Source organism: Mesoplodon mirus (genome assembly GCF_964341445.2).
Source record: "Mesoplodon mirus genome assembly, chromosome: 5".
Classification (NCBI taxonomy): domain Eukaryota; kingdom Metazoa; phylum Chordata; class Mammalia; order Artiodactyla; family Ziphiidae; genus Mesoplodon; species Mesoplodon mirus.
Window position 1 is genome coordinate 15,444,603 of NC_138980.1, and position 27,228 is coordinate 15,471,830.

General features: G+C 38.0%; 1 protein-coding gene across 7 annotated transcripts in view; it reads right to left on the reverse strand.

Moving 5' to 3' along the window:
• The window catches only part of FBXW11 (F-box and WD repeat domain containing 11), a 132,023-nt gene that overhangs the window by 94,221 nt on the left and 10,574 nt on the right, over positions 1–27,228 (reverse strand). For 3 of the 7 annotated variants that reach the window (XM_082623860.1, XM_082623861.1, XM_082623862.1), the window contains exon 2: positions 260–361. The exons of the other annotated variants lie outside the window; for them this stretch is intronic. In XM_082623860.1, the coding sequence (XP_082479986.1) occupies positions 260–361 (102 nt within the window). The remainder of the gene's footprint in view (positions 1–259; positions 362–27,228) is intronic. 7 annotated transcript variants of the gene reach the window in all.

A 27,228-nucleotide genomic window follows, 5' to 3' on the forward strand; every position in this document is an offset into this window, starting at 1 on the left:
TCAAGGTGGGGGTTGGGGGGATAAAAAGCAGGAGCAGAAAAAGAGGAGCAGAACAGGGCCCAGCCAAAGACCCATTTGCTCAGAAGGGCCCCTCCTGGCATGAACTCCTCCATGTGGGGCACCCAGGCTGGAGGAAAGCAGAGGGTTACACAGAACATTTAGCAGACTTAACATTGGATTAAACACACTACTGCAAGTTTCAACAAATGTTCATGGTATACGTAAAAAACACATTTACAACAAGAAAGAAGAGAGGCACCTGGAGACATCTGACACTGGGCATGCTCTGCAGGCAACTCAGTGCGCACATGCTCTCTACCAGGTTGGCGCAGCCTAGCCACAAAGACCTTGGCACAGAACACTGCAGGATGACAAAAAGGAAGGAAGAGAAGAAGAAGCAGTTAGAGGCCGCAACAAATCACTCCTTCACACAGGCAACTTGAATGTTAGTTGGGCAGGGGGTGCACCCTTGGCAGCTTGGAGGTCAGGGGTGGTAGTCCGACAAAACTTACTGAAACCTTGGGAGAGGGCCCACTTTCTGTCCTACGGAAAGGAGGTTTCTGCTGCCAACCACTAACTCCTCAGGATACAGTGAACAGAATCAAGAGGCAGAGAAAGAATGTTTAAATGAAAACCACTAAAGGGAACTGTAAAGTTTGAGTGCAAAACAAGATTATGGTGAGATTGTCACTCTAACTTCATAAAAATAATGGGGTTTGGTCTATGTCATGTAATTATAATTGCTATCATTACATCACCTACCATGTGCCAGGCCCTTTAAATGTGTTCTCTAATTCCCACACCACACTGTCAGGAAACTGAGGCTCAGAGGTAAGTCATTTGCACAAGGACAAACAGCAAAGGAGGGGAGAGTCAGAATTTCAAACCTTGATGGCTGCTGTTAAAACCCACATTCATTCCACAAGACTATGATGCCTCTATTATCATTGATCACCTGAAATTTTATCATCTGGGTACAGTTTTGCATATCCCTAAATAAAATTACAGGAGACCTAGAGACAAAAGGCAAAAAGAACAAGAAAGATAAGCGATAGGCTGATTGATAGATACGGGAAATAAAAGAGCTGATAAAAACATATCTGATTTTGAGTGTCATCCATATCTCTGCCTTCCCAAAGGAAAAAACTTTAGAATAATCAAGATTTTCATTTTGGACTTTGCTTACAAAGTTCATTTGACACAAGTAAGAATTAAAAGCTTCTTTCATTTACCCATTCCCATTCCTCTTTCAAGAGCTTGCTGGTTTTAAGGGAATTAAGAAAAAAAGTAAAATATAAACATATGCATTATGGCTAGTATTTTTAAACCATTAGATTATTTATGGTATTCAATAAGTACTTTTTCAGACCTAAGGTCAATTAATTTACTCTGGCAAAATCAATCATCATGCCAAAAAAAAAAAAAAAACCACACAAACCTGAAGGTGGGTGTTTGGGTTCAACCAAAATACTGCAGAAGCCTCAGGCCCAACCTCATAAACTTGTTTATTCTAGCTATAATTAGGATGGTTAAATATACTCACTTTCCTGGGACAGTCCAGGTTTACACTGGTCCCAGCATAACTTTCCCTCTCAAAGTGTTCTGGTTTGGTAGATAAATTCTATGGTTACCCCAACTATAATATAAACAAAGTCCACTATGCTTGAAATCAGACCCGATTCCTTCCTATCTAGCATCTGTACTTTCTAGTTATATCTCACCTATAATGTAACTAGAGTATTGAGATTATTTAGAAAAGGTATTTAAAGAATACAAAACCAGAGGGCTCAAATGGAATTAAAAAACTGAGGTTTTTGGTAACAATAACATGCCACACATTTCCAATAGTGTGCTTTCATTTCAAAGCTTCCTATAGCCAATACAGTAAAGTATATCACTGATACTCCAGTCACACATATTTTGCCACTCCAACACTTTCATAGAGTGCCATAAAAGATGCTGAATAAATGTTTGTATAATATAATGAAAATAGCTGCCATTTATCAAGCTCTTGTTATATGCTAGACAGCTGACATAGTAAACCCTCACAAAAACCCTTGTAAGACAAGTATTATTCCATTTTACAGATGAGGAAACCAAAGATCAGGAAAGGAGAGCTTGATTTGTTGAAACAGCAACTTGTCCAAGGTACAAGAAAACAAGGGCTAATTGATGGCGGAATTAGGACTACAAATTAATCCTGTCTGGCTCTAACCAAACATGTTTTCTTTTTACTACAACAAACTCTCTCTATCCAGAGATAGCTAGCAAAATGTTTAGGGCAGAGAAAAGGCCCAAACACATTACGTATGAATACACAGATTACACACATTATTTAATTTAAATAAACTTCCAACATCCTCATAGCTCAAGTTAGGTTTCTCTTTTGGAATCTTTGTAGTTATCCAAATCACAGAACCACTCAGATCTGAGAATAGAGTTTAAGGATTATACTTGTATTCAGCAACTCATACCAAATTAACGCCAAAGCTCATCTGCAAATCAATTTTCATTTATTCACTAAAAACAGATTCCCTCTGCAAGGTTTAACATGTATTTGCCTCAAAGGGTAAAAACCATGAAGGCATAATGTACTGTACCCTGATTAGATTCTGCTAATAACCTGAGATCCAGAACTTAAAAAAAAAAAAAAAGGACCAATTTTCACATTCAATAAATCAAAGAAATCATAGACTGTGAAAACTGGAAGACCAATTAGTTCAAACTTCCACCCCTGATTTCAGAAGTGAAGAAACTAAAGCCCAAAGAAGAAAAGTAATGATCTTCCCTAGGTTTCCTAATCATCTAATGATAGAATTAATACTTACAAGAATATGGAAAACAACATAAAGAAAAACTTCTGAGAACTTAATTTCAAAATATTAAATGTTTAGTACAAGTCTTTTTTAAAACTTGATATTGAACCTGTATATCCAGAAAAAGATTTTTAAAGGACCCTTTGAGGGTCCAGTTTCTAAGAACTTACCTTTATAACATCCATGGAAGATACTTTGGGGTAAAGACAGTGATGCCAGTGTTCCTAACAAGTATTAGAACTGCCCTACTTTTACACTCAATTACCCTGAAGCTAAACAACCAACCACAGTGCTGAAAAATAGTCTTTACTCAACAGAAAATGCCACTCTAGGAAATACATCCATCTTTTAATAAGGTCTCATCTAAATAAGGCTCCTCTTAGATCTAATGGTCCAAGAGGACATTGATCTAATTTGAAAATAATGGCTAAACATAAAAGTTCCATATTTATCAACCTAAGAGCATTAAAATATAGCTCTGACCACAAGCAGTAATTGATTCTTAAAGCTGCTAATTTTAAACTTAGGGACCTGGTTGAAAATCCATGTTGACTATTGTGGAATAACTATTATCCATCACTCTTTAACTGAATAATGTAAAGATTTCTTCATATAAGCTATAATCACAGTGCAGACTATTATCTCTCTTTTTCTTTTTTTTTTTTAAAGCTAACAGTGGTCTATCTTTAAACTTCTGGAACACTATCTCATTGTTAAAATATGTCCGAAGAACTTACCCTGATACCGTGGGTATTTACCAATTTTAACAAACACTTATTGACCTACGTATTAAGCTAACAACAATACAAACTAAGCCTCTTTCCTCTTGAGACTTCAGCCTGGAGCTCAAGAGAAACCCAGAGGGATCACAATGGAGATGCTTAAGAGAGGCCTTTCACGGGTAGAAAACCCCTAAGAAATGTTTGTTTTAATTTCACATTTAGCTACTTGTAATGACCAATATTCTAATTTAGGGTTGTTCACAGAGAACAGGAAATGATTCACATGGGATTCTAACATTAACAGCAAATACCCAATTAGACTGATTATATTTGTATGTTCTATAGCCAAAGAAAATAACATTAATCAAGGAAACTGATAGTGTTTATTAATTTTGTCATACCCACTGTAAAATCAAAAACCAAAATCAGGGCCACCATGCTGAGAAACACTATAAGACAAAAAGAATAATAGCTTTTGGCATTTTTCAAAAGCAAAAAGTTATTAAAAGAGGTAGGAGGGAAATGTCCTAGGCTCTCTTCCTATTGCCATAGGAACCACAAATCAAAAGGGAAAAGTGGCTGCAGGCACCTTGTCTCTGATTGGCTAGCTTTAAGAAGAACTCACAAAAGCTAACTTTGGTCTGTGTCTAGATGGAATTGTTTTGAATATCTTGCCCTGATTCCTTCTCAAAGAGGCAATTCTCTTAAAAGCTACTCAAAGAGGTATTTTATGTTAATCGTCTCTCTAATGTCACCCTGATTTAGAAATAATGCCCTATAAATCCCAATTTGTTTCTTTCCACAAAACCATTACCAGCTTCTTCTATCATCACGATTGAGATAACCAAGTTGAGGGGCTTAAATACTATTCCATTCAACAAAAAACTTACCTGACCTTATATCTGCAGACAGAAATGCAATGAAGACATTCTCTCTCTCCTCCAGCAGCTTACAGGAGGGAATTTTGAGAATGTGCCATGTAAACACACACACACACACACACACACACACACACACACACACACACACACACACAGTCTCTTAACACACCCAAAGGAGGAAAATGCCTGAACTAAGCCATAAAGGATGAGTAGGAGGCAGCCAAGGGAAAAAGAGAGAGAGACACATTTCCGGCAGAATAAACAGCATTAAGCAAAGCCAAATAGCTAAGAAATGGCAGTCCTATTCAAGTATCTGCAATTAATTTAGCATGACTGAAGTATTTAAGTGTGAGATGAGGAAAGCCTGATAGAGAGGGGCCAAATCACAGAGGACTCCCCTATACCATTCTATCGAACTCGAGACTTCATCCTGTAGGAAAACAGCTCTTAGGCTGCGTGCTATAGCTCACCAGTGAACAACCAATCCTTCCCAGGTGTGTGGTCCAATTTTTTATCAACGTGTATGAGATTTTTTTTTCCCCTGCAACTCAGTATACCTACTGCTTCAACAATATGTGTCAGAGGAACAGAAGCAGGTCATGCAACACACTGGCAAGGGTGGGGGTGAGGTTCTTAGACTAAGAGGTAGGAGATAAAGCATAATATCAAGCCAAAGCCAAGCCAATTCAAGCAAGCATCAAAGAAAGATACTGTTCTCTAGAACATGTGGGGAACATTTGCCACATGCAAGAATAGAGAAAAAAGAAGTTGGCTCAATAGTAACCCAGTGATAAAGAAAGGAAGTAAACAGTATACAAAAACTGTATATGTTTTTATAAATATTGTGAAATAAGAGTGTTTAGAATGGTTTAATTCCTTCAAATGAGACATCAAAAACTTTTAACATTCAAACCATTGCTAGAGACAATGATGAGACAACTATTAAACGTTTAAGCAGAGGAATGACCTTTGGCAGCTGGAGTGAAGCATGTTAAAGAGAAGTTAGAAAGATAAGTCTATTAGAGAGCGTAAAGACAGCCCCTCATTTTTATTTTACAACTAATGCAAATTCCTTTCAGCTGGGCTACAAAGAGTAGAAACAAGGGCCAACACTTACCTTTGGAAGTACATGTCTAAAGTCAATTTCTTTCCAATAAAACTCCCACCATAATACAAAGAGTGCCATGATAATGAAATGGGAGCTACCAAATACAGGAGGAAGGAGAGAAAAGATCTATTTCATAGTAATCACTTGGCGATAACACCCTCTCCACTGGGAATCTCTATCCAGGAGTGGAGATTTGGTCCTGAAGAATGATACAGTAGGTGGGCTCAAGGAGATTATGAAACTCCAGCCCTCTTAACCTAGATGTGACAGCTATAGAGTATCCATTCAGTTTCTGCTGGAGGCTGTCCTCATCTCAAAGCAAATAAAGCAAGAATTAAAGTTAATCCAAATTAGGAACTATCCTATTGTGTCTGAATTCTCAGACTGTTGCTTTTCAAGAAGCTGCAGTAGTTGTAATGAAAACAGGGCCACACAGCTTTTAAAAGTGTCTTCTAAGAGTCACAATGTAGGTTTCTGCTCTTACAGTGTTTGATGGCAGCCTACAAGAAATAGCAACCTCTCACCAAATAACTGTATTGTTTTTAAAACTGAGAACCATAATAATCAGGTTGTAGAATTATGAATTCTACAACCTGATTAACTTTTGTTAATTCATAGTTTAAAGCTATTTTCCAAAGTGTTTTAAAGAACTGAACACTGGTCCGTGCCTCAATGTGTGAAAGGCTTTCATTTCCTTATAATGGTATTTTATTGTAACAGAATTTGACAGTAACCATGTGACATGTAACCAAGAACGTGAATGCTTTATTTCTTAGCAACTGTACTGTAGAACTACATATTTATAGATAAGGCACCACAGGGTATTTTCAGGCTGGGATATATGTTAAAGGAAGAAAAGGGCATGGGGAGAAGGAGGCAGTGGAATGAGAAAAGAAAAAAGGATAAGAATGAGGAAAACTGAAATTTACTTCCTGACAAGTTTTAGAGATGCAAACCCAACCAAACTGTAGTGGAATCAGGATTCAAAGCCAGAGCCCAAACTTTCCTTAAATCCTACTACTAAAAACAAAACAAAAAACCCAAAACTTTCAATGTCCAAATATCTCATCTTACATGATTATCTAAAATAAGATACCAGAACCCCAAACTAAAATGGATCTTCACAGTTTTCTTTGGTAGAGGGACGAAGGGTAATTTTTCTTTTATAATTTCTATTCATCCATATTTTCTAATTTTTCTCCAATGAACATCTAGTACTTATAATAATATTTTAATACTACATTGTATAATTTTAAGTGATGCTTTATTTTTGTTTAATTATATAACTAGTTATATAAGTTGTTATAAGTTACAAATAGTAACTTGACAATTTAAATAAAAACAAATTCTTTTCCCAAGAATTAATTGAGTCTATCTCAAATACCTGTGGTTTAAAATGAGTAAAATGCTGAGTGCTAGAAAAATATTTTACCTAGTGACCTTCAGAAACAGCAGTGAGCATCAAAACGGTAACAGCTTATTCCTGAGTAATTTCAAATGAAAAAAAATCATCCTTGTCCACTTCACAACTACCACTCACGACTCAAAACTGTCACCATGTTTTTTCAGCACTCTAACAGAAGCTGGAGAGAGGAAGGATTAGATGTATGAAGGGGGAAGCAGAATCTCTATTCGAAGCAGCATGACAGAGAACAGGATGTAACACGATAATCTATTTCCGGCATAGCCACATGGGTCCTCAGTTGTACTAGGACCTGTCTGAGGTTCAGTTGCCAATAAGGAACAGATTCCCCTAGCAAGCTCCAGGTCAGATCAGTTTGAACCCAATCCCAATGGGGTTTATCCAAGATCCACAAATCCTGAGACAGCAGAGAATTAAACAACAGTTAAATTAAGTACATCTGAGCCTTTAGGCAGTTAGCATCTCTGGTCCAATTAGGAACATTTTTCAGGACTAGGGGAGACCAATAAACTATAAATTTAACATCATTTTCAACAAAAAATGTTAAATGTAAATGAAATTTACAAAAAAGGATAATTTGGGAAGGAGATGCAAATTTGTATTTTCAGAGTGCCTACTACGTGCCAGACACTGTACAGCTACCATGATCTCATTAACTGTCACACCACCTCTGGACAGACAGGTATCTTAGTTTTAAATAGGAAGAAACTAAGGATCAGAGACATCAAACCACTTGCCAGAGGTCAAAAGTAGCAGACATGCAACTCTGACTCCAAAATCCCTACTTTCTTCCCTGAATTATACTACCTGTCACTTCCTTTGCTAGACATTAAACTCCCTAAAGCAGCAATTTTCCTCTGATGTACTTTCAAATTTTATCTGCTTGTCACTCATCTATACTGCTGATGGGAGCGTAACTGGTACAACCTCTCGTGTGCAACTTATCAATACATACTCAAGACTTGAAAAAAGTGCACATCATTGATTCAGCAATTTCATATGTAGGGAATTATAATGCAGGAAAAAATAAAGATATGTCCAAAAATATAGCTAAGAAGATGTTCATCACATGACTGTCATAACAGCAAAGGAAAAAATGCCCAACAATAGACTGGTTAAATAAATTACAGATCATCCAGAAGACAGAATATTATGTTTCCACCAAATAAAAATCATTTTTATAGGAGTATATTTATTGACCTAGAAGTAAGTTATATAAGAAAAGGAAGTTACAATACAATGAAAAAAGTTCAAGAAACCTTAAGTGAATAAAGCCTACAAAATCAGGACTTACATTATATTATAATCTCATTTTATTTAATAAAACAGATATAGGATACAGAATTAAATACAGGTGATTTTTTACTCCTTTTGTCTACCATAGTTTTTCAGATGCAGCCAATATAAAACTGGCAATATAGTATTAAAGTTTCTCACCCCTTTCTCCTCCAGGCCACCTCAAAACAGAGTAACTGGCATTTCCACACTATTACTTGGGGTTCTGGTCCTAGCAACTTTTCCCTTGGTTCAGGTCCATTCTCCAATGAATGTGGAGAGCAGGTGGGGTTAAGCTAGCAATCAGAGTTTGGTTGCACTCTGAGGTGACAAAGACATTACCCTAACAGCTGAGGATACCCAGCCAGAGAAAACTCTTCACCAACGGTGTTGTCTTAGGAGGCTACCACTTCTAAACATCTGACAATCCATACTCCACACTGCATGACACCTGAAAAGAATTCCAGGTGCAAGAACTAAAAACTCACCTTGTTTTGTAGACATCATCTGAGAACCAAGAGACATCTGCTCTCATTATCTATACCAGGGCACCAGCCCCACCCTGAGTCAGTCCAACCTCCCCTTCTTTACCATTCCAGACACAGGTGCTGGCGGCACCCCTTCCTCGCCCTTCTACCAACTCTCACAAGCCAAAAAGCTTTAATCAGAGAATTTCTGGAAGTGCCTACACAGCAAGATCTGACTACCCTGTCATATCAGTACTGAACCAAAATTCTTACCCTACTTTCATGTAAGAGAGTGCAAAGTTTATCATGTTTTAAAAAGAACATTAGAGTTTATTTCCTGGCAGTCTTGTGGTTAGGACTCCATGCTTCCACTGCAGGGGGCACAGGTTCGATCTCTGGCCAGGGAACTAAGACCCCGCAAGCCGCTCGGCATAGCCAAAAAAAAAAATTAGAACATACAGAAAGTGGAAACTTTTTTCCCCTGATATAATGAACACTCTCACTTTTTCTAGTAAGAAATATCACTTTCAGAAAGATGGCTTAAGGAATGTTACTGCATCTACTCTCAATAGGTCTGACAATTATATAGTAAGATCACATCATAATCCTACTTTAACTCTTTCATTTTAAACTGATTATTCATTCAAAAAGTTTACTGAACATGCCAGTATACTAAATGCTTCAACAGACAACACAAGAATTCTGAAAACCAAATATTCTGGTATCAAAATTATTTCTGGAAATAAAGCTATATTATTTCCCAGTTCACTAAAGGGAGATAAATGGCTAAGTTCCTAAAGTATAAAATACTTCAAAGAAATGTAGTTTCACTGCTTTCAAGAGTATTAAAACTCAACCTCCACTAACTAATGGTATGTTAAAAATCACTTCCAAAGACTTTCAAAGCTTCCATTACCTAACATGCTTCCTGTCTTACTGTACCTATCGAACGAAAGTTGGTCCTGCTAAGAAATCTTTTGAAATCAAACCTTGCATCATTTAAACAAGCCCTCTAATATTTTCTAAACACTGCTCACTCCTCGAATACCCATTTATTTTCAGAGACCTAACCAGCCCCCATTCCAAAGAAACACATATTCCAAGTTAGTAGTCTCAATGTTTAAAATTTCATACACACACACACACACACAGAGGGATGGATCTAGAAAAAGATCGTAATCAAAAGTTTGCTTCTTTAAGCTAGGAATAGCATGAAAGTGAGTGGTCCAAGCTAATAGATATACAGGGATTTATCAACCCTTAATTAAATGTATAGTAAACTTTGAACTTGCTCTACTTTCTCATATAATCCCCTTTGTTCTCATATCCTAAGCAGACCTTGGTTTCAAATAAGAATGAAGTTTTGTGCCTCACAATCCATTGGGCTCTAAGAACAAATGAATCTGTCTTTCAGCCAGGGACTAGGACTGCCTTAGTAAGGATTCCTGCTGCTTGCTGCACAGCAAGGTTGTCTTTGATTTCCTTCACACTGTTTCCTGCAGGCAATTGGGTAAGGGAAGTTCTTACCTCTTGAAGCCAGAGATTTCATTAAATTCTGGAGCTGAAACGGACCTTATAGAGAGCATTTTGTCCATCTTCTTAAAATGTTTTTCTAGCCCAGGTCTTCTAAATATCTCACGAGGTGCTTTTGGTATGTACCCCTTGAAATCACCTAGTCTCAACAGCAGATAATTGCTGCAAGACACATGCTATGATAAGGTCAACCTATATGTTACAGACCTTTGTGCAGGAGTACATATGAACACAGGTAGACTACAACACTCTGGAAGTTCTCACACAAAGGAAGTAATGAAGTCAAGATGTAAAGGCCCAATATCAATTTAAGAGATACTGGACTTCTTTGTCAAAAATGATATTAAGCTCCACTGTTTTAATAACTTTATGTGTGACAGCTATAAGTGGTCAGTCAAGATGTTCTACAAAGCACAGAACACAGATGTCACCATCATAATAAATTTTTTATTAACTCTGAGAAATACAGAATTGAGAGGAGGATCAGAACACAAATCTCATGTGGGCATTTTTTTGCTGCATTTAAGACAAAAAAATATTCCATGATCCACATTTCTTTTTTTTTTTTTTTTTTTAATTTATTTTTGTGGTATGCGGACCTCTCACTGCTGTGGCCTCTCCCGTTGCGGAGCGCAGGCTCTGGACGCGCAGGCTCAGCGGCCATGGCTCACGGGCCCAGCCGCTCCGCGGCATATGGGATCCTCCCAGACCGGGGCACAAACCCGTGTCCCCTGCATCGGCAGGTGGACTCTCAACCACCGCGCCACCAGGGAAGCCCCCACATTTCTTTTAATCGACGAATTAAAAGTCTAAAGAGAAACAATAAAAACAGCTACCAAGGGGCTTCCCTGGTGGCGCGGTGGATGACAGTCCGCCTGCCGATGCAGGGGACACGGGTTCGTGCCCCGGTCCGGGAAGATCCCACATGCCGCGGAGCGGCTGGGCCCGTGAGCCATGGCCGCTGAGCCTGCGCTCCACAACGGGAGAGGCCACAACAGTGAGAGGCTCGTATACCACAAAAAAACCCCAAAAACAAACAAAAACAAACAAACAAAAAACAGCTACCAAGACTGGGATGTGAGCAAAAAAGGTTGAAAGGGTGATATTTACTTTTACCTTGAAAATAATCAAATTCAAAAACCAAAAATTGGTCTATAAACCACAGGAAAACACAAAGTACTAAATTTTCCTATAAAATTTGTACTTTATTTCCAAATAAACTAGGTGTTGTATTTCCAAAATAATTTACAAAAAATAAAGTAATACAAGCAATTGATAAGACAATTTACCAATTTACAATGTAATGCTTTCAGGTCCTCACAGCACATGTACAGAGTAGGAACTCAATAAATATTTGCTAATTTATCAAATAATTAACATGTAAAGTCCAGAAGGTTACATGCAAAGCAAAAATTTGATTCAGAGGCTAGAGAAGAATGTAATGTTGTAATTTTAAAGAGCTGATGGTGGACACTTGTTTTTTGACTACATCACCTAATCATAGTGTGATTAGGTGAATAAGCACATACTCAGGAACAAGCACATACTCCAAGTTGAATCCAGGACTTCTACAGGAGCCACAAGAAATCTCTTTCCCCACTGAGCGTGAACATAAGAGGATGAAAGCTGGAACTGCCCTCATGCTACCACAAGGGACAGCTGGTTCTAGGAGGTACTACATTCACTCTGAGGAAGAAACCTGAATCTACATCTACCTCTGGATTTTTCAAATTATAAATTCCCTGTTTCAGCTTAAACCAGTTTTGAGTTGGGTTTTCTGCCACCTTCTACTGGAAAAAAAGTCATAACAAACCTTAAATTATTTAGTTCAAATAAAACAGGCAAAAGCCAAAAACGTATTTGACATGGCCATGGTCTTAAAGACAAAGAATATTCTGCAGATGAAACATTCTTAAATTTATATTTATTTTCCTAGGAAGTCATTTTATTCTACTAAAAGTATTCAAAACTAAATGTTCTAAGAATATCCCATTCCTGCTATAACACAGATACTAGAGAAAGAAAAAAATATGTAACAGGGTAAACTAAACACTAAGAAGAATGCAGAAAGAAAGTACAACAGAAAAAACGAGTCCTGATTTTCCAAAGAGCTCTGATACCCAATACTGAGAAACCTGACCCACCACTTTATAGGCATTTAATTCCAAATAAGCAATGAGGTTGGTAGTACCAAGTACAAGCACCAAATAAATAAATAACCTTAGAGCAAGGAATATATTTATCATCTAAGATTACAAAAGTCCTGCAAACTGCTACAGACACAGAATATTACTATTACAAGCAGCACCTAACCTGTGCCCCTCCTGTAACAACTAACCTTATTCTATGCATTTTTGTATAACTTTAACCCTTCCTTTATCTTATTTTACTACATTTATTTCTTCCTTTCATCTTCATTTATCCACTTATTTTGTTTTTATCTTCCTACACTGTATGGGTCATTGTAATCACTCAAATTTTGTTTTTTGAAATAAAGTAAGGTTTAAGGTTTATATACTGACAACAGCAAAAGTCATTACATTTCTGAACTGAGAAAAAGAAAAAAGTTGAAAATTTAAAAAACTACAGGAATAAAACTCTAATACTGATAGTCAATACCATAAAATGTGTCATCACTGTCCTTGGCAAAACTGACAACCACATGTGGATATTCCTGCAGCCAGGTTACTGCTTCTCTATCAGCTGTCAATAAATTATGCAGTTTTTAACTCAGAAAAATGCAAATGCAAAGAAGTGGTGTATTTCTTCAAGAATCACTTACTTGGAAAGGAGAGAGAATATCACAAAACTAAGAAAGCACCATAGCACAGTGGACACAGCATGTGTTTTGATTTTTGTTTTATTTTGTTAATTGATAGAGAAACACACTAAACTTAAATCCAACAAACCTCTGGATGTGATTACCAATTTATAAGAAATACAAATGAGATCAGAATATGCAGACCTAATAAGAACATAATTAGCAAAATCCAAATTTGGGGAAGTTACACAGAACAAATGACCAATCCAGTTTCTTCAATAAATACATAGCAAGAAAAAAAAGATGGGAGAGGCAATTTTTATAGATTAAAAGAGATTTGAGAGACTATTAACTATATGCAATGTGTGAACCAACTCTGTCTCCTGAATTGAAAAAATCAACTGCTAAGAGACTTTATGAGAAAAATAAGACAAATTCCAACAGAGGGCAATACAATATATCTGACCAGTGCTCCGAAAAACTGTCAAGGTCATCAGAAAGAAAGTCTGAGAAAATGACACAGCCAAGAGGAGCCTAAGAACACACGACAACTGAATGTAACGTGGGATCCTGGATGAAATCCTGGAGCAGAAAAAAGACATGAGGTAAAAACTAAAGACAGGTGGGCTTCCCTGCTGGCGCAGTGGTTGAGAGTCCGCCTACCGATGCAGGGGACACGGGTTCGTGCCCCGGTCCGGGAGGATCCCACATGCCGCCGAGCGGCTGGGCCCGTGAGCCATGGCCGCTGAGCCTGCACATCCGGAGCCTGTGCTCCGTAATGGGAGAGGCCACAACAGTGAGAGGCCCGCGTACCGCAAAAAAAAAAAAGTAAGGACGATTGATTTAAAAATTATTTGTGAGACAATTAAGCAAATATTAAACACTATTTGATATGAAGGAATTATTGTTAATTTTATAGGTATAATAATGGAACTATGTGCTCTATATGTGTGTGTTTTTATCAGTTTTTTGTTTTTAAGTCCATATCTTTTACAGATACATACTGAACTATTCATGGATGGATGAATGAATAAAGTTAAAAGGGTACGCTACAGCAATGTTTCCCAAGGTTTAGTATTCAAGGTGATTTCTGTTGACACGTAAGGGTGTTTTAATGTTTACTAGCTATACATTTAATTTAAATACATTATAAAAAATATACAGCTAGCACATCAAACCCATGATTTCACAGATTTTCATTGCTTAGGGTAGGTTTCCCTTAGGAAAAAATTTATTAAGACTAAAAAAAAACACTTAGGCCGAGCTAGGTTAAGATTCTAGATTCACACTATGTGACCTTAAGCAAGCCAGCTGTTTCGAGGAGTACAACACCTGCTACATCCAAAGCAGGCACTCAATAAATATTAACTACTGCACTATTGAGAAAAAGCCAATCTATCAACAGAACTCCAACAAAGGAGAAAAGACTGGAACTGGGGAGAATGAGCTAAGCACAGAACGAGGGAGGAAAGGAAGCATGAGGGCTTACAGAGGTAATTTGGGCAGGGGCAGGCAAGGCTTCCCTGTTCTTCTCAATCTCCCCAAATACTGACAATCTGCTGCTGCCCACCTACAGCCTGGAAACCCTGCTGCTCCAGTCTCTGGCACTTTTTAGAGTCCCAAGCTGCCACCTAACATTCCTCAAACTAAGGTGATAGCTAGAGGTGTGGAATCTAAAATAATCAGAAGAGTTTTTCTTTTCTTACCCCAGGCAGGGATGGGAAAGAGCACAAGGCTTTGTAGAGATAAAAAGAAAGGGAGGAAGGGAGGAAGGGAGGAAGGAAGGAAGGGAGGAAGGGAGGGAGGGAGGGAGGAAGGAAGGAAGGGAGGGAGGGAGGGAGGAAGGGAAGGAGGGAGGAAGGGAGGAAGGGAAGGAGGGAGGGAGGGAGGAAGGGAGGAAGGGAAGGAGGGAGGAAGGGAGGAAGGGAAGGAGGGAGGAAGGGAGGAAGGAAGGAAGGGAGGAAGGGAGGGAGGGAGGAAGGGAGGGAGGGAGGAAGGGAGGAAGGGAGGGAGGGAGGGAGGGAGGAAGGGAAGGAGGGAGGAAGGGAGGGAGGGAGGAAGGGAGGAAGGGAGGAAGGGAAGGAGGGAGGAAGGGAGGAAGGGAGGAAGGGAGGGAGGGAGGGAAGGAGGGAGGAAGGGAGGAAGGGAGGAAGGAAAGGAGGGAGGAAGGGAGGAAGGAAGGGAGGAAGGGAAGGAGGGAGGAAAGGAGGGAGGGAGGGAGGGAAGGAGGGAGGAAGGGAAGGAGGACAAGAGAAAGAAAGAGAGGGAAAGAATCACTATGTGACTTTGAGCAAAAAAATAATTCTCTTCTCCAGTCTCCATTTCCTCACATGCTAAAATGTGGAAAATAAGCCTATCTTTCAAGGTTATGGTGAAGATTAAAAGGAATCCTAGATGTAAACCTGGCATTTAACGAGTGTTAGTTCCCTCCCTCCTTACTTTGGCAGGGTGATAAGAGAACCCTTGGTGAATAAAAGAAGTTGGGGTGAAATACACAAAAATAGTAAAGAGCCTTGGGTTGTATCAGTTTTGAACCAAAATAAAGGAGGAGAGGAATTCTGGGGTCAGAAAGTTTGGGAAATACTGGGAAACATATTATTAAAATGACAATTACCAAGTGAATTTCTAAGTGGAGGAGATTATGTGCAGCACTTACTAAATTTACTTGACCTAAGGAAGCAACTCCCAGTAATAGTGATCCTATTAATCACACACACACACACACACACACACACACACACACACGCGCGAAAAAAGAAAGGGAGGGGGGAGGAAAGGAAAGGTTAACAGTTTACAGCAGCTGACAAATCCTTCAAAATGACAGCTGCAGTATTACTATCTGGACAGATCAGAAGTCAATGTCTGGTTCAGAGGCAAAGAGGGAGAGAAGGGATGTTTTTTGATTTTCTGAAAGGAGTTACTGATGCCAACAGCTTAAGTTTCATGACCAAGTCATTTAAAACTAAGAGATGATAGTGAAACAGAAAACACCAAGCATTAAATGGAGTGAATGTATTCATTTTTAAAGTACATATAAACTTCTGATACAAGATGGTTAACTCTCATTTGCCCTCCTAAATTTATTCCTTCATTCAATCAACTGGGCAACTGTATGGCATGCACTGTGCTAGATGCTGGGAATATGCTATGAACTGAATATGACAAGACAGACGTGATCCTTGTCCCCATGGAGGTTACCTTCTTAATAAAGAAGCTGACTCTTGGGGAGGGTGGGAGGGAGACGCAAAAGGGAGGGGATGTGGAAACATATGTATATGTATAACTGATTAAATTTGTTATAAAGCAAAAAATAAAAAAAATGCAATCATAAAAAAAAAAAAAGAAGCTGACTCTAGTGGGGGGTTACGCAATACATTTATCAATTACAATTATGTTAACAGCTGTGAAGAAAAAGAACTGAATGCTGTAATAATATGACAAAGGGAATCTAACCTGTAGGGGTACCTAGGGGGCCCAGACACAATCCCTGAGGAATTGATGCTTGAACTCAGCTCTAAAGGACAAGCAGAGGTTGAATGGGCAAGAAAGGAGTTAAGGGTGAAGCCTCCCTGATTACAAATAATAGATGTTAATGCTTGTTAGGTCAAGACAGAATCTGGTGCACTGGAGGAAGGGTGGGGGAAAATCACTGTGACTGAAGTATAGAAAGCTAGGGTGAAAAAGAGCAAAAATAGACAAGTCTCAGGAGGAAGACAGAGGTGCCAAGGCTGCGGTTTCTGACTGTGCAACTGAAATCATCAAAGGAATATCAAAGTAGAAGACAATGGCACTGGAAACCTGGCTAGGGTGCTCTCCACAAATATAAGACATTTCAAGGAATTTCTATTAAATATAATAGAGGAAAAACTGGACTGGAAACAGGGGTTCACTGCACGTAAACAAAGAAAAGTCTACCTGAAAAGTAGAAGAACTCCCAGCAGAACCTCACTTCCTAGGTCAAAAGCGGCAAAGGCTAGTAGGAGTGAGTGTCCCTGAAGCTGTCAGTGAGGCCAGTTGAGACGGATCCTAACGTGCTTCATAAAGAGCACCGGCAGCCAGGGGCAAGCCAGAGCAGTGACCTGGCTTAAGCTTGCTGCAGACAGTCTGCTGAATAAAGCAGATACTCCTGCAGCTGGCTTCTAACAAAAATGGCCATTTCAATCACAAAAGGGCAGCGCTGCCCCAGCCACAACAAACTCAGAAGTTCCTCACCCTGGTGACTTCCTTCTGCTACTCCCCAAATGCACCTGGATCTAGAATCAGCAGAGAAGACAGCTCATCTACATATTTCCCTTTCTTCATGAAAGAAACATAAATAGCCACAAACCTAAGAAATATATGTCCAATATCACTAGTAATTAAAAAAAATAAAATTTTAAATTCTTTAACCAAATTGGGATTTAAAAAAATTATTAATACCTTAAAATGGCATAAACATGGAGAAAAGAGCACTTTCATAGACTATGGTCAGTTTGATATGTCATGTTCATATAAATAACAGAAAGTGGGTAAAACCTTTGGCTATATAAAATACACATGCACATTTTTTGTGTACACTCTTTGACTCAACAATTCCACTTCTTAGAACTTACCCCAAGGTAATACTCACAGATTTGTTCAAAGATTAAACTTCAAGAAAGAGCACCAGCTTTAAGTTGCTATAAATTAGAAATAACTTAAATGTCTAATAAAGGAGTGGTTTAACTATTTATCCATTTGCATATTCATGCATATTTGGCACCCCTTCAAAATGTTATAAAAATATACATGATGGTTCAGAAAGATGTCACAAATATTGCTGAGTTTTAAAGGCAGTTTGCAAAATAATTTTATGTGTGAAAAACAAATATGAAACACACATGAAAGAAAAAAATATGTATATGAAGGCAGAGAAGTATACCAAATATTAACATCAGTTATCGGTGGAACTTTTTATTCTTTTTGTTTCTTATTTTACATAATTTTTATTTGCAATTTTCCTATAATAAATATAAATTACTTCCATAAAAAGAAAATATGTTTCTTACTCAGCATTTTCTCAACAGTTTTTTAACATGTGTAAATAACAGTACTGGGCTAATTGGGTAACCATGGGAAATAAAAATGAATCTTGATCCCTATCTCAACCTTAAAAAACAATTTTGAGATGGTAAAAACATACCGCTTCTAGAAGAAGACACAGAGTATCTTTAAGACCTTAGAGTAGGCAAAAATTTCATAAACAGGACACAAAAACTAGTAACTATGAAAGAAAAAATTGATTCATTAGACTTCATTAGTATTAAGACCTTCTGCCTATCAAAAGACAGTATTAAGACATTGGAAATGCAAGCCACAGAACAGGAGGTGTCTGCAATATGTATGTCTGACAAAGAACTCGTTTCCAGACTATAATAAAGAACTCCCACAAATCAGTAAGAAAAAAGACAACTCAATTTTTTTAAAGGGTCAAAAGATTTGAATAAGCATTTCTCTAAACAAGATAGCTAAATGGTCAATGGGCACAAGAAAAAAATGCTCAACATCATTAGTCGTTAGGGAAATGTAAAATAAAACCACAATGAGATGCTATTTCACAACTATTAGAATGGCTAAACCTGAATGACCATGTCAAGTGCTGATGAGGATGCAGAGCAACTGGAATTCTCATACACTGTCAGAGGAACTCTAAGAATGCACAGCCACTTTGTGAAAAGATCTGGCAGTTTCTTGAAAAACTAAACATACATCTACACTCGACCCCAGCAATTCCACTCCTAGGTATACACAAGAGAAAAGAAATGTCCAGACTAAACCTTGAACACACATGTTCACGCAAGCTTTATTGATAATAGCCAAAAACTGGAAACAACCCAGATATTCATCAGCTGGCGAATGGATAAGCAAAACTGTGTATACTCGTATAATGTAACACTGCTAAGCGATGGAAAGGCACAAACAACTGATACAAGAATGACTCTCAAAAACATGCTAGGCAAAATAAGCCAAACATAGTAAGAGTACATGCAGTATACGCATGCTGTACCCATCCCATCTATATGAAATTCTAGAACACGCACAACTGATCTACAGTAACAGAAAGCAAGTTACCTGAGGCCGAGGATGCTGTTGAGGGGACTCCAAAGGGTAATGAGGGAAGCTTTTTTTTGGTAGAAATGTTCTATATCTTGATTGTGGTAGTGGTTACATGAGTATATATAGTTTTCAAAACTCAAACAGTATACTTGAAATGAGTACATTTTATTGCATGTAAGCTATACATCAATAAGCTGATTAAACAAAAAAAAAAACAAAACTACAATATAGATACCAGTACACACTCATCAGAATGGCTAAAATGAAAAAGACTGGCAAAGCCAAGAGATAACTGGAACTCTCCACATTACAGGTAGGTGACTAAATTGTCACAAGTGCTTGGAAAACAGTTCAGCAGAATCTACTGAAACTAAACATATGTCTATCCTCTGACCCAGTAATTCCACTCTGGGGTTTTTATAACTGAGAGAACCAAGTGTTTATGTCCACCTTAGAAGTGTTATTCATAATAACAGCCAAAAATTGGAAACAAACCAACTAATTTATCAACAGTAAAAGAAATGAATCATGGACTATATATACAATGGAATAATGCACGGAGGGAAAAATACTGTTACACACAACAAAATGGATGAATTTCACGGATACAGTAATGGGGGAGTACAGTAATGGGGGAATACAAAAGTACATATATATGCTGTATAACTCCATTTATATAAAATCCAAAAACAGCCATAACTAACCTATAATAAAAGAGGCCAAAAAAAAAGAGGCCAGAATAGACCTTTGGGAGGGTCTATTGACCGGGTGAGGCACAGACAAAAGAGCCCTCAAGTGGCTCTAGCATGTTTTCTATCTTGATTTGGGTAGTAGTTACACAGTGTAGTATACACATATGTAAAAAAAAATCATTAAGCTGTACACTTAATATTTGTGTTCTATACTGTATGTAAGTTAGAAGCAATTAAAAAAATATATGCAAATGCCCTTTAATCTATCTTTGTTCATCCCTTGAAGCTGGATGCTTTTTACACAGTATCCAGGTGTGGCCTCTGTCAGTGTGAGTCACTCTCATTCCCAGTCTACTCATTTACATGTTCTTCACGTCCACCTCCCTCAGATTATCTGAGCTGGTGGCGCTACTAAATATCTGGAGTAATGGGACTGGATAAAGTCATGCCCTAACCAGACAGGGAAGATGTCCAAAATACTTATTATTATTATTAACAGTATATATGGTTTTAATAAAGGTGTAATTTCAAGTCTACAGTACAGTCCCTTGTTGATGCACTATCCTTTTGATTAAGTTCTTGCAGAGATGGTGGGGAAAATTAAATACAAGCAGCCAACATTCTGAAAATAAGTACCAGCATTGCTAATATTTTTGCTTGAAAGTTTAGCTCCACAATTATAAGGAAAGTGACTTTTAAAATCATAATATAAATATTCACTTTATAAGCAACTTTCAGAAATAAAGCCATGTCAGAGTTAGACTTTGTTGAAGCATGTTATTTGCATATTGCAAAACTAAACACAGTGACAACGCATGAAACTATTACTGCTGTCTTCCAAAATTAACCAACAGATTAAAAAATATGGGGTTAAGTTCCAGAAACTGTAATTAATGCATTCACAATCAGTTAATTCATAACTGATTTATGAATACAAAGCTTTTTAGAGACAGGACTTCATGTTTGAAGAGAGTCTGATTTACATTCTCTTCAATACATACACATACATACTCATATCTATCAATACAATCTACCCATTCTACATTTAAAATGTCTCATCTCCTCCTCTTCCACACCATCTGTTACTATCTTGTGACTTCTTCCCTGGAACATTACAACAGTCTATTAATTGGTCTCCCTGCTCCACTGCATCCTCCAAACTGACTGCCAGAGTGATCTTTCTAAAGCACAGATTTTGCTCAAACTTTCAAATCATCTCTCACCTCAAACCACACCCACTACCCTCACCCTTCCTCTCCTGCAGGGATGTCAAGCTCAAAAGTAAAGAAGACCTTACAGGAGCTATGGTGACCAGGAAAGTACAAGACTTGACTCAAAAAGGCAGCCACTACTCAGCTCCAGTTTTCAGAGTGTTTTGATATGAAATGTCTAATTTTTAAAAATCTATGCAGATCAAATACATCTGTGGATCTCTATCTACAGGCTACTTGTCTGTAACTTATGACCTAAAGGATGACCCAAGATTTGGTTATAATCTCTTTACAAATTTATCTACCTCAATCCCTTCACACAAACTACACTCCAACAATCCACAGAACTACTTACTCCCAACAGACAATACACACCACTGCCTCCCAGCTACTGTTCATTTGGTTACCTTTGCTATGATATCCCTCCTCTACCCCAACACATCCACATCCATGTCTAATTTTTTTTTTTTTTTTTTTTTTTTTTTTTTTTGCGGTACGCGGGCCTCTCACTGTTGTGGCCTCTCCCGTTGCGGAGCACAGGCTCCGGATGCGCAGGCCCAGCGGCCATGGCTCACGGGCCCAGCCGCTCCGCGGCATATGGGATCCTCCCAGACCGGGGCACGAACCCGTATCCCCTGCATCGGCAGGCGGACTCTCAACCACTGCGCCACCAGGGAGGCCCTCCATGTCTAATTTTTGCTCAAGCCCCAAAGGGTAACTTTTTAAAAATTTCCTTTATGAGATTTCCTTCCTTTTCTAGCTCCCACACAACGTATGTCCACCTCTCATGATCCTTAGCAGTTCTCACATTAAACTATACTTTTTTACGTAAAAGACTGTAAGATTCTGGAAGCAAGGTACACATCTGATTCTGTTCTGTATTCCCCACATTACCAAACAGTACCTGTTCAATTACATGTTCAATAATAAATGAATAAAGCTATTTATCTGCCTATTTGCATAACAATTAGTACCTCAAATAGACGGCCATTACACAGTATGATCCCTTAGATTTTGAAAATCAAAAGGCTAACAGGTTCAGAAAAATATCCCTGTAATATTAAGTTTGAATCAGAACTAACATGAACACATGGTTCATTTTAAATATACTTCTTAGGTCTGTCCACTGAAAAGGTCTAGAAGCAACAACAACCCAACAGTATTGATTTTGTTTCTAAACACCATTCCCCACTAAAAGGAACCAGAGCTTCTTGGAAAAATGGTTGATTCCTGATATGCAGGGAAAAGTAGAAAACCAAGAAACACACCAAAACTGATGGGCTCCTGTTACAAAGGAAGCAGGAGCTATCTTGAAGGGGCTCTCATTAGCCAAATCTGAACATCAATAAAGATTGTAATTGACTGTTAACAGAGTGAATAAATAGAATCCATGAGAGTACCGAGATACACAAAAGGAAGGAGAAACGAGATGGCCTCTGTGAATGCTAGCTTACAAATATAGACGAAATGACAGAAAACCACAATTCGGTAACTTACATTGTAATAACTGATTTCAGGCTCAGGATGCTAAAACCACTGGGTGAAAGGCTGTAATAGAACAGGATACTTACAAGGTGCCAAAATATTACCCCATAGTCCTTTGTAATAATAGAGGATAAAACTGTACCTTAATGGAGAGATCTGGCTGCTGCCAACTTAGTCAAGGGATCAAATTTAGCATAGCTCATAATGGGATAACCTGTCATTAAGTGCCTCCCGACATGACTCAATGCAAAGTATACTTCACTTATGATGAAGCATAGGTTAATGGGCTGTTAAATGGGCTGCAATCAAGCCTCTCACATAACTTCCAGTTTACAGCAAGTATAGGAGCTAGAGAAACGAGTTAAATAACACCATGAAGAAATATTCACACAAGTGAAGAATGCTGCACACCCTACAGGACAACTAACTGAGCTGGACTCTTAAAAAAAAAAAAAAAAAAAATCAATTCCAGGAGAGGGAAAAGGGCAGAGGGACAGTTAAAACAAAAAGAAATTAAAAAGACATCTACAACCAAATACAAAAGGTGTGTTTTATTTGGAACTTGGTTTTTGTTTTTTAAAGAGGGGGTGCTAGAAAAGACATTCTTGGGTCAACTGGGAAAATTTAAATTGAACTGAATATTTGTTACTATATTATGGAATTACTTTCATTTTCTTAGATATAAAAATAGTATTGTGGCTTTATATACGTATAAAATACATATGACTATATTTAATATTTGGTTATATATGGAGATGTATACTATATACATGGTGTGTGTGTGTGTATGCACGCTCACTTTTAGAGAGAGACTATCTTAAGAGATACATGCTGAAATGTTTAGAGGATGGGGTATCATGTTTGCAACTTACTTTCAAATTGTTTAACAACAAAAAAGGGTACTTATTTGGGGAGGGAAGGACAGAAAGGGGAGGAGAGGGATAGAGGAAGAAGGGGGGAAGAAGGGAGGGAAGGGATGACCAAGGGGGGGAGCAGAGAAATGATCCAAATATGGCAAAATGTTAATAACTGTTGAGTCTAGGTGGAGAGAGTATACAGGTGTTTGTTGTACTGCTTTTTTCCCCAACTCTTATATATATGAAATTCTTCATAATAAAAAGTTATGGGGGAAAAGAGAGAACAACTTTAAGAGCAACCAGCTTAAAACCAATGTAAAACCTTGAGAGTGTCAGGAAATAAGAGTACTCTCAAGCAAAGCCTGCGAGAGTGTAAACTGTTGCCATGTGACTGGAGGACAACGTGGCAATGTCTATCAGACTTTTTAAAGCACCTATCCAGTGACACTCCCAGGAATCTGTCCTGAAGATATACTCCTCCACATGTGAAATGACATACACATCAAGTTATTTTTTACAGCATTATGTATAACAGCAAAAGACTGGAAGTAGCCTCTATCTGTAACAGCCCAGACTGGTTTCACAAATTATAGCACATATAATAAATCAGCATGCATCTTTTAAATTACCTCTTCAAAAAACATGAGTTCTTTGGAAACTGATATGAAAGATGACCATGTCATATTTTACATTAAAAAAATCAAGGTGCAGAATAATGTGTATAGCACACACACACATATATATGAAAGCTACACAAGAATGTGGTTGAGTAGCTGGAGCTAAAGAGAAGTGAGACTTTTTTTTCCCTTACTGTGTACTCCTTTTTGCACCTTATGAATTTTGTACCACAGATATATATAATGTATTCAGAAAAGTTTTTTGTTAAGTATTGATTGACTTTAGTTGTAATGAAGTCTTCACATCTCCATGCTTTCATTACTAAAACCTAATTACAGTGGAGTTATATAGCACACCTGGGAATTAGGGTCTGAAGTCAGTACATAAGGAGAAAACAGCATATAGTAAAAATCTGCCTTAAAAATCTCTTAAATATATGCCACACTGGACCAACACACCATCTCAATAATTCCTACACAGCTAATTTCCGTACCAGCACTTGAACAGTTTGCTGTTTCTTCAACTGACTAGTAGATTAAATAGCTGGCTTGTACTTCGGCCTCGTGTTGTGATGTTAAAAATGTTTCTTTAAAATACCATAATCACACTCATCACAGCTAGATGAGAAGCATTCAGGAATTGAGACAGGCTGAGAGGAGAGCAAATTTCCATTCCCCATTTCACATTTGGTCCAGAATGTTCACTGTTTAGGTTAGTTTTCCCTTGCTTTTGTCACCAGATGTAAAGAAATGAATTTGATAAACGTACGTAAGATGTGTAGGGACAACATGGTGCTTTCTAAAATACATTTCAAAAACTGTACCTCTATTAATTAAACAAACCACTACAGTAGAAAAAAAAATCACAATCCAAATATAATGGACTAATTTGCTGATTGGGAACAGGCTGTAACAATCCCCAGATCAATGTGAGAAGGACGGAGGAGTAACACCTCTTGAGCGACATCACATATGATCTCATAATCTGAGCTGCAGCCCATTCCTTTATATTAGCATTTCCAAACAGATATAGATGCTTCAATCTTTACTCCGAGTTATCTTCTAACTCCAATAAGTAAAGTTAGCTACCACTGAAGCTAAATAAAAACTTCCAAATCTTTCTATCCCTGCTCTCTCTGGTGAGCGCCAGATCAGTATTCCTACTAGATACTTCTCCTTTTAGAGAATTCACCCATAGGCTACTCAAATTCACTACAAACTGAACTCATTCTTTCTCCTCTCTCCACTCCCCCCAGTCTAGTATTCCCTATCTTGGAAGACAGAACAAACAACCATCCTGGCGCCCAAGGCAAAAATCTAAAATTTATACTATATTCCATCCATCTCTTTCTACTATAACCAATCCCCAAGTTTGGTAGGTCCTGCCACCTACATCTCTTTTAAGCCCACCCCATCTCCACCATGCCCACTGTCAATGCTTTGGTTTGCCTTCATCATTGCTCACTTGAACTAACTGGTCTCCCTGCCTTGAGTCTCTTCAATCCACCTTACAGACACCTGAAAAGTTAACTTCTTAAAATGCAAATTTGGTTACATCACTCTTTCTATTTTAAGAACAGAAGGATCAAGAACAAGTCCCAAAGTAATGATAATAGTAAGCTAAACACAAGCTCATTTAATAACATGACATAATGCAAAGAGAATGTATTACCAGGCATATTTTTTATGAGTATATTCCTATTCTACCCCACACTATATGACCAAATTAAATAAACTATTAAGTGTGTTTCAGTAGAAAGAGGCCCCAGGGAAGCAAGGAAAATTCAACTGCCTTCTTAAGAGTCAAAAATGAACACAAAATGGATCCTAACAGTGATAAAGGTGCCTTAAGGAAAACAGGAGTTTCCCAGACCTAAAAAACACGAGTGCGTTCAAGCTGAATGTAAATATTAACATGCTTAAAATGAATGCCATAATCAGAAAAGGATTTGGGAAGTAAAAACAAGCAGAGAAGCTGAAGGAAGACAGAAAAACCATCCATCCCTAAAGTAAAAGCTGAATGAGGTTGTCTCAGTCCCAGGCCAGCAAATGTCACTTCCCTGGTCAAGTCCATGCTAACGAAACCACATGACTATGATCTGACCTGGTAGGTAGTCTACCCACTGGACAAGAATATTTCGGTCATTTGGCTTGAGTCTTCAGGTCCCTCTAAATATCTCTTCTCATTTGAAAAACTTAAACTGGCATGTTAAGTAGGATCTAGTAAGGAAGTCTACCTATCAGAAAAGTTTATATTAATCATGCCAACAAGCACACATCATTATAAATTAATAAACTGGAATTCTGGCTTTACACATCAGTCTTGCACAGCTGGTTAATGAATTTAAGTCTAACCGTGGGATAAGGTGCTGCTGGCTTTCAGCATGCTGACAAGATCAGATTTCTAAGGGTGTTAAATCCAAGACCAGACTTAGGATGAAGATAAATTCTATAACTGTATTTGTGGCTATTAAAATTAATTAAAATTTAAAATTCAGTTCTTCAGTTAACAGAGCCACATTTCAAAATAGCCACAAGTGGCTAATGGCTACCATATTGAACAGCACAGATAATGAACATTTCCATTATCCAGAAAGTTCTAACTGGACGGCACTGTTCTGGAAGACAACCTTAAACTAACCCTACTGTGAGTCCTCTCGGGGGAAACAGGCTGAGATAGTCTTGGATGGCTAACACAGAATCTGAGATCTAGACTGTTTTCTACAGGAGGTACGAAATAGATACTCAGCAACAATTGTTTCCTTTCCCTTTGCAATGATTTCTTGAAATCAGAATACAGTTTTAGTCTTCAAGATTTCTGCCCCTCTTTTTATCACTGGATGTTACTTTAAACTTGAGGCACAGACATTAGAAGCACATTCTCTGAAACGAAACTGCCTAGATTCAAATCTCATCTTTGTCTCTTACTAGATGTGTGATCTTGAACATGTTCCTTAACTACTCTATCCTTCAGCTTCCTCGTAACTAAAGTGGAAATAAGGGTACCTACCTCATTGGGTCGCTATGAAAATGAGTTTATACATGTAGAGTGTTCAGAATTGTGCTCAATACAGAGTAACTGCCCATTAAGTGTAAACTACTACTACTTTTCCTACCACCACCACCCTGAGAGCTCTTCTCGTGACAAGCGTGAAAAATGCTCAACTAGAAGAAATACTAACAAATATAAAAAATAAAACATGGATCACAAAGCCAGAGTGTCAGCCTATGATAAAAAAGTTGTTTTTTTTTTAAGGGTGAAGGAAATGGGTAATCTGGAGTGATTAAATACCAGAAAAAGTCAT